General features: G+C 41.6%; 3 protein-coding genes across 3 annotated transcripts; all 3 read right to left on the bottom strand.

The window, feature by feature from the left end:
- Window positions 1–1,112: 1,112 nt before the first annotated feature.
- LOC111841432 (olfactory receptor 8I2-like) lies at window positions 1,113–5,156 on the bottom strand. Its single transcript, XM_023807159.2, has 2 exons — window positions 4,245–5,156; window positions 1,113–1,253 (listed from the first exon to the last, which is right to left on the bottom strand). Exons 1-2 carry the CDS (start codon window positions 5,154–5,156, stop codon window positions 1,113–1,115), a joined length of 1,053 nt encoding a protein of 350 aa, XP_023662927.2.
- A 2,918-nt stretch (window positions 5,157–8,074) lies between these two features.
- On the bottom strand, window positions 8,075–9,016 carry LOC140579219 (olfactory receptor 5G3-like). Its single transcript, XM_072701620.1, has one exon. It carries the CDS (start codon window positions 9,005–9,007, stop codon window positions 8,075–8,077), a length of 933 nt encoding a protein of 310 aa, XP_072557721.1. The 5' UTR covers window positions 9,008–9,016.
- Window positions 9,017–12,549: 3,533 nt separating this feature from the next.
- LOC111846874 (olfactory receptor 2F1-like) lies at window positions 12,550–13,491 on the bottom strand. The gene has a single exon (XM_023817567.2). The coding sequence runs from the start codon at window positions 13,480–13,482 to the stop codon at window positions 12,550–12,552; it is 933 nt and encodes a 310-aa protein (XP_023673335.2). The 5' UTR covers window positions 13,483–13,491.
- Window positions 13,492–14,906: the final 1,415 nt, after the last annotated feature.

Here is a 14,906-nt window from a genome sequence, read left to right as displayed (position 1 = left end):
ACATAGCGGTTGAGCTGAATCATTTGTGATGGAACAGGGAAAGAACTAAGCGACATACTGTAGGGCTGCGGCCCCCCAGTGCTGGAGTTTGACACCCCTGCTATAGACTGTGGTGTGCATTGCTGTTTTTATGGGGAACACAAGGGGGCGGTATTTCACTGTTTGTTCCTGAGCAGTCAGAATGCTCATCATCAGAAAAGCAACATAAGCTTCTGCCAAAAAACATCTGATGTTCACACCAATATTACAACAATATATCTTGTATGCCTCTCCTGGAGCCGACACCTTATGGTGGTGGAGGGGTTTGCATGTTCCAGCAGGAAAAGGGTGGAATGCTATGGCTGGATTGGGGAGGGGGTCATCCCCCAAGTGGAGGAGTTTAAGTATCTCGGGGTCTTGTTCACGAGTGAGGGAAGGATGGAACAGGAGATCGACAGGCGCATGCGGCGTCCGCAGTGATGCAGGCGCTGCATCGGCCTGTCATGGTGAAGAAGGAGCTGAGCCAAAAAGCAAAGCTCTCGATTTACCAGTCGATCTACGTTCCTACCCTCACCTACGGTCATGAGCTATGGGTAATGACTGAAAGAACAAGATCGCGAGTGCGAGCGGCCGAAATGAGTTTCCTCCGGAGGGTGGCTGGGCTCCCCCTTAGAGATGGGGTGAGGAGCTCGGTCATTCGGGAGGGACTCAGAGTAGAGCTGCTGCTCCTCCGCATTGAGAGGAGCCAGATGACATGGCTTGGGTATCTGCTTAGGGTGTCTCCTGGACGACTCCATGGTGAGGTGTTCCGGGCATGTCCCACTGGGAGGAGACCCCGGGGAAGACCCAGGACACGCTGGATGGACTATGTCTCTCGGCTGGCCTGGGAACGCCTCGGGATTCCCCCAGAGGATCTGAATGAAGTGGCTGGGGAAAGGGAAGTCTGGGTTTCCCTGCTGAGACTGCTGCCCCCACGACCTGACTTCGGATAAGCTGTAGATAATGGATGGATGGATGGATGGATATCTTATATGCTATTGCCTGTCATGCTTAAATATGACTCATTTTGAAATTGTCACAATTATATATAAAAGATCAAGCAAACACAATGTTTACACCCTGGACTGTCTTGTTCACTGAGAAGAAGAACATTCTGGAATCTGGAATGTCAGAACACTGACTTTCCTGCTGAGCAGCCTCCAGACACTCAAACAAATCTGCTTCAGCTTGAGGCCATGAATGAGGGGGTTCAGCAGTGGAGGGATGATCAGATACTTTGTGGCTTATTTGGAGTCATTTTTGGCGTGATGACACACAGCCCTCTTACTGATTTATTGAGTATGCAATGCAGTGATTTTCATTTTACTGTGCTGCCCATATAGGAAGATACTCCCGTATTTTACAAAATATCTTGGAGTTTTTGTATATTGCATCCAGTTGTACAGTGGTACCTCAGTTCTCGAACTCATTAGAACTCGAATTTCTTAAAAGTCGAACCAACCAATTCGAAAAAAATATTACCTATAACTCGATCTGAATCTCAGAAGTCAAACCGTGAACACCGACCTAAGATAACTTGTACTCGCGAGGAAATGAGTCTCTCAGCGGAAACAAAGGGTAACGCTTCAGTCTCAGCCTCGCATTCGCTGTGATAGCATCGTGCATGTTTACACTAGCTGAATACATATATTTAGACAATAAAAATACATTTAGACAATGAACTATTATATAATAAAATACATTTAAAAATAAAAATTTCTTATTCATTATTTTAATATTAATAATAAACCATTAATACATTTAATTATAATAATATCGTCGTGCCCAGTGGGGACGGAATGATATCAGGGAATACAGGTAAGGCAGGCAAAACGTAGATGGACAATGCAATGACTGAACTGGGGAAACAAACTGAAATGCGGATGAAATACAGAGGACTAATGACAACAACCAGAAACAGCTGATCACACAGGGATTCCACACGGGGTTAACGAGGGGGCGTGGCACACGGAAGGAGCGGACGATTGGGGCAGGACGCATTGTTTTTTTTTTTAACTTTACAGATTGTTTGGATACATTTATTTTCTTACTTTAAAAATTACTGTTTTGATAAATGTGCTTAGATGTGTTTAGTACAATATATGCTTTTCTTGTTTTGTCTGGTTCATTTTGTGTTCAAATGCTAAAAAAAAACATATTTCGGTGTATTTTTTTGGGGCCGGGAACCAATTAATTGGTTTTCCATTATTTCTTATGAACTCGAACTTTTTAGGATTCGGACCGGAGATCTGAACGGATTAATTTCAAGTTCTGAGGTACCACTGTACTTTGTTTATATTCTTAAATACAAAAGTTCAGGTCGGATAGTGTTATATTTTCCAATCTAAACATTTAAAACATGACCGTGGTAGACGGGCAGGCAGGAAGTGGGGAAGGACGAGGCAGGCAGGCGAGGATTCAGGACACGAGGGTTTATTACGGGGAAATACAGGGCAGACGGCGACAAACATTAATGATGGATCTGGGGAAACGGACTCAGATGCGGACTAAATACACAGTACAAGCTGAAAATAACAGGCAACAGGTGATCACAATCGGGAATTAACATGAGGTAACGAGGATCGGATGAGCAGGTCATGACAGATAGTTTATAATAAGAATTTCAGAATTTTTATATTGCATTTTGTTAACTGAAATTAAGTTTACGTCATTAACCAGCTACAGTGGTTGTTCTGTTATAAAATACTACCTATCGAGACGTGCTATCGAGCCTTTCTGAGCATATGCAGTTCCACCGTCTTGGGATTAGGTTTAGGGGTTAGGGTTAGGGCTAAGGTAAGGGTTTTAGGGGTTTTGGAGGGTTAGGTTTAGGGTTAGGGTTAGGGCTATCGATTAGCACTACGGTAGCATTTTTCGACAAGGCAGCATATATCGACAGAACAATGGTTAATGCTGATAAGCACACCTAAGCTGAGCACATGATCTCAGCCACACAGGTGAAAAATAGTTCTAGCACTGATATATGTGTAGGGCTGTGCGCTATGACGATAAATATCATGTGACGACAGAAAAACTTATTTCGTTTCATATTATATGTATCATTTATTTTTGTTTTGTCACAAATCACACTCTTATACATGACACGGATAGAAGCAGGACATTTGTGTGAATGCCCCCACTGTCTGCCCGAACTGCGGCTGCATGTGCAATAGATTTTGCGCATGTGCGCAATGCACAGCACAGCACCGGCTGATTTTCACTGCGCATACAGAAACTGTGCTCTATCGTGATATGTATTGCTATCAGGATATGGGATTTTGATCATATCTCATATATGGTCAAATAAAACTTACCAGCTAATGGCCACAGGTTGCAGATTTGAACACTTTTTGTTATTGTTTTTGTTATTTGTTAAGCTTTTGTTATCGACATGCTATCCACAATTCACCAATAAGTTATCCTGATCACAAACATCCCAGGATCACCTCTATAGCCATTTCCAGAGCCAATTTCCATAATGAATCAAAAGGTGTTGTATGTAGTACAATCTGTATAGCAATCGGCTGCTCCAACAGGAAAAAAAAAGATGATACCCGAAGGGTTCATTTTGCTTTATAAAACTATCTAAGAGGTGACAGGATTTGAAATTTCTGACACTTGACTTCTTGCTTTGCGATGCTTAATGAGAAAATCTCTGCAATTTCTGTCCTATCACTGGCTTTCTTCATCGCCACCCAATTAAAAAAAACAGCAATGTAACTGCAAAATGTAATGCAACGCTAAGTAGACATGTAGCAGAGTATAAAGTATAAATATTGCCGTAAGTGTCCACGACTAAATCTACTTAAGTAAAGTACAGGTATTTCAAGTACTTAAATGAAGCAATTGTATTTTGTTTCTTTCCACCACTGGTTACTAGTAAATGACTGTATTTTAACACCCCCAGGAAGCAATAGACCCCAGTGCTGATTAGAGCTTTTGTCACTGCAGTCTGCAGTGTGTGCTGCCCAGGGGGCACTGTCTCTGTGAGGAGCACAATAGCAAGGACATTCACTTTTTATATCTGAGCTGTGAGAAGGCTGATCGTCACCAGCAAAGTCACAGCAAACGAAATTCTGTGAAACGCATTTGAGGTTGCCTTGTTTTTGCTAAATAACTGTTTTTTAAATTGCAATGGTTACACAAATAGGGTCAATTCAATTTTTCAGTATCTGTCAGCATATTGTTAAATTAGAGGAAGAACATTCTGGAATCTATGTCAGTGCACTGACTTTCCTGCTGAGCAGCCTCCAGACACTGCGACGAATCTGCTTCAGCTTGAAGCCGTAAATGAGGGGGTTCAGCAGGGGAGGAGTCACGAGGAACTCTACAGAGAGGACATTACTGAGAGCCTGTAGGTTTCCGTTGGAAATGAACCGTATATCAATTGTAGCAGTCAGTGAGAAGCTTGCCAAAGTGATTATATGAGGTAGACAGGTCTCCATGAACTTGTTCTGCTCTGCTTTTGATCCCACACATGTCCTGACGATGTGGAAGTAGGAGATTAAAATCAACAGTACTTGGATAAAATGAGTAACAGCCATTACATATCCATAGAAATTATTCATGTTGGTGTCTACACAGGAGAGCTTCACCACATCCCAGTTTGAACAATAAAGCTTATTTATCTTGGATCCACACAAAGGTAGCCTGACCATTAGAAGAACTGCAATTAAAATCTCCACAAAAGATAACAGCCAGGGTACCAGGAGTAATTTCCCTACCTTCCCTGTGGTCATAATGGGGTGATACTCCAAGGGTTTACATATTGCAACATACCTGTCATAAGCCATCACTGTCAGATTGGCGAGCTCACATAGAATAAAAGAGTAGACCACGAAAATTTGAGTTACACATGCATTGTATGAGATAATATGTGAATCTGACAAGAGGTCCAGCAGAATCTTGGGGTAGAAACCTGTAGCACCATAAATCCCATTGACACACAGATTACAGAGGAAGATGTACATGGGCTCATGCAGAACTCTGTCCAGCATAACAGTCACAACCAGAGTCATATTCACAAAAATTGTGAACAAGTAGATGAAGAAGGAACAGAAAAAATAAATCAATTTGTTTCGTCTTGTGTCATTCAAACCACTGAGGAAAAAAATCATTTCAGTAGAAGAATTTTCCATTGTTGATGCTCAAAAGACAATCTGAATAAGACAGGTCTTACTTTTTAAAATATGATTCTTTTGTTATGAAGCATAAATGAAACTAAGCCCCCAGGATCAGGTCAGACACACTTCATTGGAGTTCGTACTTTTAACTAGTCGTGCATCCAATCACAACTGTTGATCTACAATAAACAAAAAGAAACAAAAATATTCTGAAGCAAAAATTAAGTTAAATTAAATGCTGGAATATAATGTGATTACTTAGAAAGACAATCTATGAGCAGCCTGTCCAACAGGGCTTGAATGTGCCTAATGATATACATTCTTCATTTTCATCCAAAGTAGGATTCTAACCTCTGTGCTGGCCTTTTTATGCTCCCAGACTGTGCTGTTGACCATCGAGATTTGCTGTGTCATCTCTGTCCCTACAGACATGAGGTCCTCTAGCGTCCAATTTGTGAGAAGGTGAAGTCATACTTTGGTAAAATTAAAATTTATATGCAGTTGACTGGGAATTTAAAAGGAATAATTAGGATTTTATGTATTTTGAGTGATGACAGTTTGTAATCACATGGCTATATGGCTGATGTGGTCGATGGGCAGAGGGACGTATATTCAGGAAGGAGCCTGCAGAGGTCATGAACCTGGCTTTTCAGGTGCTGGAGGCCCAAATCCTGCCCAGAGATTCAACCTTTACACAGCTTCAATATAAAAATCAGGGAATCATTGTTACTTGGTGCACTTCATTTTAATACATTGTTAAAAATATCTTCTCTTTTCAGTTAAACTTTATCATATGTATGCATACGAAAATCACTTTATATATGGGAATTACAGATGGATCGCCATTAACCACAGTTTCAGCTATTTGCTATCAGCTATCTTGGAAAATATCACCCACACATACTGGGGACTGCAGTGTCCCTGTGAGTGTAGCAGGTGGAGATCCTTTGATTTGTGGGGGTGTGCTGCGCTTCAGTCTGTTAAGCAATTATCCACTTGAGGGCATCTTACATAAGGCTTTGGTGCGCAGCGGGGGGCGTTCCCTGACATGTTGGCATTGATACTGCCCACTTCCGGGTCGCCCTGTTCCCTTCGACTCATTGCCAGCGGTGTGAGTAGAGTAGCAGTAGTAGCTGTTTTGCTTCCTATTGGCTACGATTTTGCCATTGATTATTGTTTGCTTTTGATAGTAGTGCGACGCATTAACTCTGATTGAAAGCAGCACACCGCTTCATAGCAGGACAGTCTCTTTCCCAGTATGGCACCGGTATGGTGTCTTTTCCTCTCTTACGTGTGATTGAGGGCGCTGCCTGAGTGGTATGTATGCCTGACAGTTATCGGTTTTGCCCTTTTTCTTGGCCGTAGCACAAAATGTATTTACTTATCTAATTGATGGTGTCTGGACGATTTAACGGCTGTATAACCCAGCGAACCCGGCGGATGCCTTTCTAATCCTGTCCTGTGTCAGTTTATTTATTCCTTCCTCAGTCCAGATCGCGTCCCTGATCCGCCTGTCCCGCCGAGCCCAGCCTTCCCCGTTCATCCCGTCCTATCTGTTCCTGTCTTGTGCCTATTCGTCGGATGGCTCTTCATGGTAAGGACCTCTGCTTCTGCATTACGACCTCGATTACTGCGCATCCCCTACCGGCTTACCTGTCATCCTCGTGGGACGGGGCATTCGCATCAGCCACTCACCCGGGATCCGGGCACCCGGACGGAGGACACAGCGAACCCAGCGGATGCCTTTCTAATCCTGTCCTGTGTCAGTTTATTAAACTACTGTTCTTACCACATTTCTGGATCCTTGTCTCTCTTCCTGGTTTACCGTGACATAAAGGAGAAGTAATCTGATTAAACTGAGTAGAGGTACAATGGGATTGTTCTGGAATAATTATTGTGAAAAGAGTTACAAGTGAAGGAACAGCAGGTGCCCCTGAAAGACACCCGAGTCGGTCACATAATGAGGGGGAGGAGCCAGTCAGGGAGCCAGCAAGGCCACAGAGAGCCTCAGTCTGGGCTTGTTTGCCCCTCCATGCACAGATGTAGGGAGACCAGAAGGCTAGAAGGTTTCATAACACCTTAGTCACGTATTTGTGTGCTTCAGTGGCTCATTTTCTGTTTGTTTTTTGGTAAGTTGTGAAAAGTAAAATGTTCAAGATTTAAATACTTCAGTGTCATTCTGCAAGCAAATTGAAAAGCATAGATAAAGGTACAACACTGCTATTGATTTATTTTCAAAATGAGATATTGGATGACATAATACTGTTCATATCAACATACATTTATTATGCATTAAAATTAGGGGCTTATTAAAGATATTTAATAGAGACTAATAGTATTCCTTCCTGGTTCTAAACAGTGTGAGAGCTTCAGTCGTGACATTAAACAGAATCCCAGAATTCACAGCTAAATCAAACCATTCTGTCAGCGGCGTCTCACAGGGAAGCTGACAGAGAGGAAAGGCAAGGAATCATTGTTACTTGGTGCATTTTATTTTAATACATTGTTAAAAATATCTTAATTTTTCAATTAAACTTTACCATTTGTATGTACACGAAAATCACTTTATATATGGGATTTACAGATAGATCGCTATTATCCACAGTTTCAGCTATTCGCAGTAGGTCTGGGAATGTATCACCCACACATACTGGGGGCTGCAGTGTCCCTGTGAGGAACACAAGGGGGCGCAGCTTCACCTTTAAGACAACAGCTGTGAGAAGGCTGATCCTCACCAGCAAAACAGCAACAAGCTGCCAAATGCATTTGAGGTTGTTATCAATATTAGAACTTCACATTTAGCACAGAGCTCCTGTCATGCTTCAATATGACTAATTTTGAAATCATCACAGTTGAACATTAATGGTCCATCAAACAAAATTTTCTGTCATTTTCACCATTTTTGTTTACTGGGAGGAAGAACATTCTGGAATCTATGTCAGGGCACTGACTTTCCTGCTGAGGAGTCTCCAGACACTCCGACGAATCTGCTTCAGCTTCAGGCCGTAAATGAGGGGGTCCAGCAGAGGAGGGATGATCAGATACTCTATGGAGAAGAAGTTACGGAGACCCTGCAGGCTGCTACTAGATCCATAACGTGCATATAAGACATCAAACGCAGCAGATAGAGAGAAGGTAGTCAGAGTGATCACATGGGGCAGACAGGTCTCCATGAACTTGTTCTGTTCTGCTTTTGATCGCACACATGTCCTGATGATGTGGAAGTAGGAGATTACAATCAGCAGTGCTTGGATGAAATGAGCAATAATTAACAAGTATCCATATAGATTATTCACACTGGTGTCTATACAAGAGAGCTTCACCACATCCCAGTTGGTGCAATAAAGTTTATCAATTTTGAACCCACACAAAGGCAACCTAGCTATCAAAATATACCCAACTAATGTCTCACACAAAGATAACAGCCAAGGGACCAGCAGCAATTTCCACACCTTCCCCTGGGTCATAATGGAGTGATACTGCAGGGGTTTACATATTGCAGCATACCTGTCATAAGCCATCACTGTCAGATTGGAAAGCTGACAAAACACATATGTGTAAACCAAACAAATTTGAGCTAAACATGCATTGTATGAGATAACGTGAGATTCTGATAAGAGGTCCAACAGAAACTTTGGGTAAAAACTTGTAGCACCATAAATCCCATTGACACACAGATTACACAGGAAGATGTACATGGGCTCATGCAGAACTCTGTCCAGCAAAACAGTCACAACCAGAGTTATATTCATAAAAATTGTAAACAGGTAGATGAGAAACGAACAGGAAAAATAAATCAGTTTGTTTGATTTTGTGTCGTTCAAACCATTGAGGAAAAAAACAATTTCACGAGATGAATTTTCCATTTCAGGTGATCGCAAATGATATGCAGAAAGACTGGTCTTCTTTTTTAAAAAACGTTTCTTTTTAGCATATATCATTGTGAATAAATATATCCCAGGAACACATTGTAGGAGTTTGTAGCATTGAAATCAGCAATCGATAGGGCTGATCTACAATAGACAAAATACTGAAGAAGCAAAATATCCAGAAGTGAAACGTTAAATTGTCAAATAAAATGCAATTATTTAGAAGGACAGTCTGTGGTCAGCATGTCCGCCATGCTCTGGATGTACATAAGGAACGGAATCCTTGGTTTCCTTCCAAAAGTAGGTGTTCATCCACTATGCTGGCCTTTTTATGCTCCCAGACTGTGCTGTTGACCATCGAGATCTGCTGTGTCATCTCTGTCCCTACAGACATGAGGTCCTCTAGTGTCCAATTTGTGAGATGATGAAGTCATTCTTTCGTAAGGTTAAACTTGCCTTAAAGTTGACTAGGAATTTAAAGGGATTCATTGGGATTTAATTTATTTTGAGTGAGAGTTTGTAAACACATGGCTATATAGCTGATGTAGTGGATGGGTGAAGGGGCGTACAGTGTTTTCAGACAGGAACATGCAGAGGTCATGAACCTGGCTTTTCTGATGCTGGTGGTCAGGGATATATTGCAATACTGCAATACCGTGATATTGGCAAGCGAGCCACAGGGAATGACAAGGTTAGGCCACGAGGCTTTGCTTTGTGTGTATTGAACATTAAATAAATTCATAATGAAAACGAGTCAAGTGTATGATTTATCCTGCCAACTACTGTATATGCATCAGGTGCTGCTGAGATTCAGTCTCCACATAAGCTGCACTTATTACTCAGAAACCACTGGCGGTCCCGGAAGTTGGTCATAAAACCTGAGAAAATCGCAAAACACTGTTATGTCAAAACAATAAAAAAAGTGTGAAAATGATAAAATTATAAAAATATGAATGTTTCTGTCATTAAGTCATTTTCCAATCATAATGCCATCAAACGGAATATATTTTTAATATTTCAACATGGATGCCAGTCAAAATGTGCCCTTCTAGTTTGTCGACATGAATTACAGAGGCCCCCACCGCCCAAACCATGCTGACATTGGTGTTGGTACCTCTGAACGGGTCCAATGAATGATATGTCATAATCCTTTATTAAAAAAAAAAATTCTCTGAGGTGTCCACGTTGTTGGTGTCATAATCAAGTGATCAGCAACGTATCGACGTTAAGCTTAAAGTCTCATTGCAGAGCAGTCAAGTTGACTAGTTTGTGCAGCCCCTAATACATAGATATGCTTCATGAGTCCCATGGGGAAATTAGTCTGCAGCGTATACCTGCAAGGCATTTCATCATAGCAGCGCAAATTCACCAATAAAACATACACATACTGTACGACATCACAGCATTAGAGACACCAGTAGGCATACTTAAGTAGCGGCAGTAAGATGGGGCTGCAGAGCAGAGCCCATTTGCATTTCCTGGCGTGCTTGCAAGCCATGTAAACAGCCCCTGTGTCTGTGTGTTATTGTAATTACTTGTTGTGTTCCTGATTTGATCATTCGTGCTCTTTTCTGTGTCATGTGTGAATCCTGTATAATCTTCACATGTTTCTAGACCAGGGGTCTCCAACTCCGGTCCTGGAGAGCTACTGTCCAGTCGGTTTTCTATCCTACCAGGCTTCTGATGAGCCACACCTGGCCCTGGTATTTACCTGAGAACAGGTGTGGCTCATCAGAAACCAGGTAGGATAGAAAACCGACTGGATAGTAGCTCTCCAGGACCGGATTTGGAGACCCCTGCTCTAGACATTATGTAACTACCCACTATGTGTGTGCCTCACCATCTGTCATCAGTCCTACCTGCATTTCCTTTCTATGTGTGTCGGAGTTGTGATTGTTGCTTGTGCGCAGCCCTGCAATGCAGAGCCCGTCTCGTTTATCCTGCTAAGATGCTCGGATTTGCCGAGCGTCACAATATGTAAACTTTACATACAGTGAGGTCCATAAGTATTTGGGCATTGATGCATTTTTCGTAATTTTATCTCTGTGTACCATCACAATATATTTGAAATTAAGCGATCAAGAACAATATAGACGTTCAGCGTTCATTTAAAGTGTTTAACAAAGGTATTGTATTAAGCTTTCAGAAATTACAGCCATCTTTCAGTGTCCCTCCATTTTCAGAGGCACAAATGTAATGTTTCTCTTCATACTATGGCAGTTAGAAAGACACAGAGTAACTAAGGTTAGACAACTAATTTGTAACAGGGTAAGTGATTTTTTTTTCTTTCTTTCAGCACTAAATATGTAATACAGTACCTGTTCTGAATAGTTAAATTAAAGCTCAGTGTCTGTTTTTCATCTCTTTATCAGGTCAAAACTGACCTGAGAGACAGACTGAAAGGGGAACACCTGGCTGGATGTCTGAGAAAAAGAAACCCAGAAAGATTAAGCCCTCTGACAAACAGTGCCGTCTTTGTACACAATAAAGAGAGCTCATCTTCTTTTTTTTTTAATGCTTTGTGTTCCCATGTGGGTAGATGAAACAGATGGTTGGTGGGGGTGGGTGGATCTATGAAATGAATAGAAATATGAAATGAGGCCTCATTAGCCTCGTTTGTTTGTTTGTTTAGTCTCTCCTTGTTTTAATATTGAAACGATTACAATTTAGCAGAGAAGAGGAACTGAAAAAACAGCAAGACAGGAAAGTCAAAATTCACAGGGGATACAGTTTTCTGAGTATGAAGCAGGGGATTTATGTTACTGGACAAAGATGGGCAGTTTAATGCTAAATATGCTAATGGTACTGGAGCTACTGGTGCAGACATGGCTGCACAACGAGCCTGGCAGCATGACACAAGCATAAAGTGATGGGTCAGGAAGGGATGGACTGATACACCTCCGTATTCAAGTAGGTGGAATGAGAGTCATGTGATTCTGGTGCTGGCCAATAATAATCATCTTCATGGAGACAGCAGACAGAGTCTGTGTTTTAGCATCCCAGAGGAAGTCTTAGTCCCCACCATTCACCAGCAGTGTCAATGCTACAGACTACAGTGTGTACTATCTCTGTGAGGAACTCAAGGGGGCGCAGTTTCACCTTTAAGCCCACAGCTGTGAGAAGGCTGATCATCAGAATGAGAATAATAATAGAGTTTACTGCCAAGTATGTTCACATATACAAGGAATTTGCCTTGGTGGTGCAATAAATATACACATAGGGGTATATATAGGTACTAATATAAAAACATACTGTAGAAGAATGCGGAGTATGATATAGCAGTGGAACTGAGAGAAATATATATTTAAGAGAGTGATAAAGATAAACAGTGTGCACCAACAGACCGAGGCAGCTCTCCGCGGCGCCATCTTGATTGATCATCGCCAGCAAAATTGAATTTCTGCCAAATGCATTTGATTTAATCATTATTAGAACCTTATATTTGGTACATAACTGCCTATTACATAAAGGCTCAATCAAGGAAAATGTTCAAACTTTGTCACTGTTTTTCTTTATTGAGAGGAAGAACATTCTGGAATCTATGTCAGGGCACTGACTTTCCTGCTGAGCAGCCTCCAGACACTCCGACGAATCTGCTTCAGCTTCAGGCCGTAAATAAGGGGGTTCAGCAGGGGAGGGATGATCAGATACTCTATGGAGAAGAAGTTACGGAGACCCTGCAGGCTGCTGCTGGATCCATAACGAGCATATAAGACATCAAATGCAGCAGATAGACAGAAGGTAGTCAGAGTGATCACATGGGGCAGACAGGTCTCCATGAACTTGCTCTGTTCTGCTTTTGATCGCACACATGTCCTGATGATGTGGGAGTAGGAGATTACAATCAGTAGTGCTTGGATGAAATGAGAGATGACTATTGTATATCCATATAGATTATTCACACTGGTGTCTACACAGGAGAGCTTCACCACATCCCAGCTGGTACAATAAAGTTTATCAATTTTGAAGCCACACAAAGGTAACTTAGCCATCAAGATATACCCAACTAATGTCTCACAAAAAGATATCAGCCAGGGTACCAGCAGCAATTTCCCCACCTTCCCCTGGGTCATAATGGAGTGATACTGCAGGGGTTTACATATTGCAACATACCTGTCATAAGCCATTACTGTTAGATTGGAAAGCTGACAAAACACATATGTGTAAACCAAACAAATTTGAGCTAAGCATGCATTGTATGAGATAATGTGAGATTCTGATAAGAGGTCCAACAGAAACTTTGGGTAAAAACTTGTAGCACCATAAATCCCATTGATACACAGATTACACAGGAAGATGTACATGGGCTCATGCAGAACTCTGTCCAGCATAACAGTCACAACCAGAGTCAAGTTAACAAAAATTGTAAGCAAGTAGATGATAAATGAACAGGAAAAATAAATCAGTTTGTTTGATTTTGTGTCGTTTAAAGTACTGAGAAAAAAAAATATTTCACGAGATGAGTTTTCCATTTTAGGTGATCGCAAATGATATGCAGAAAGACTGGTCTTCTTTTTTAAGAAACGTTTCTTTTTAGCATATATCATTGTGAATAAATATATCCCAGGAACACATTGTAGGAGTTTGTAGCATTAAAATCAGCAGTCAATAGGGCTAAGCTACAATAGACAAAATACTGAAAAAGCAAAATATCCAGAAGTGAAACGTTAACTTGTTGAATAAAATGCAATTATTTAGAATGACAGTGTGTGGTCAGCCTGTCCGCCATGCTCTGGATGTACATAAGGAACGGAATCCTTGGTTTCCTTCCAAAAGTAGGTGTTCATCCACTGTGCTGGCCTTTTTATGCTCCCAGACTGTGCTGTTGACCATCGAGATCTGCTGTGTCATTTCTCTCCCTACAGACATGAGGTCCTCTAGTGTCCAATTTGTGAGACAATGAAGTCATACTTTGATTAAAATTAACTGCATATGCAGTTGACTGGGATTTTATTCATCTTAACGTGATACCAGTTTGTAAACACAGGGCTATACTGGGCTGTACGTCTGATGTTGTGGATGGGTGGAGGGATGTATCTTCAGACAGGAGCCGGCAGAGATCATGAACCTGACTTTTTTTTTTGTGATTCTGCTTTTTATTTTTATTTATCAGACCAACAGAAACAGGCACATACATCACAAAAACAAACACACAAAAACAAGAGAGGAAAAAAACAAAACAAGCAAGCAAAAAAAAGGGTGGGGGGGGGGGGGGGCAGATCAAATAATAAACATAAACCTTAGCAGGGGCATCATACTACCGACCCTGAGTATTATTAATTGACAAGCAGAGTCCCATCCATGCACTGATGGAGGGTAAGGTAGACTCGATGAACCTGACTTTTCAGGAGCTGATGGCCCAAAACCAGACTCACACAGAGATTCACCTTTTAACAGCCACAGTATAAAATCTCTGCCTTATCTATCTTATACATGTTTATTCAGTTTTACAAATAGCACCAAAATGTGAGATTTGAATCCCTTTTTCCTTACAGTTCCTACAGCTCTTTCAAGAGTGGATATAACTTTACATTTTGTCTAAACAGTGCCAGTCAATTCATTAGGTGACATAGGCAGCTGCAAGCCTGTAGCCAGAAATAAAACCTGTTATTTTACTACATGCCTGGGTAGCTGAAGGGGGCTACCTTCCGTGGGGACATCAATTTCCCACCAGTACTGCGTCTAACCAAAAGGTACAACATTATAGAGACATAAAGTGTCATGCCCACAGGGGCGGGGCCCGATAGGTGCACGGCATTAGGGAACAATTAAACTTCTTTAAAGGGAGAACAAACCCCAGAAACAGGGCTGGACTGGTAATCTGGCATACCGGGCAAATGCCCGGTGGGCCGACACACTTGGGGGCTGGTCGATATAATATGATTTTTTATTTTTT

The sequence above is a fragment of the Paramormyrops kingsleyae genome, chromosome 17 (genome assembly GCF_048594095.1).
Source record: "Paramormyrops kingsleyae isolate MSU_618 chromosome 17, PKINGS_0.4, whole genome shotgun sequence".
NCBI lineage: Eukaryota > Metazoa > Chordata > Actinopteri > Osteoglossiformes > Mormyridae > Paramormyrops > Paramormyrops kingsleyae.
The sequence above is the reverse complement of the archived record's forward strand: the minus strand, read 5'-3'. Positions and strand labels throughout refer to the sequence as shown.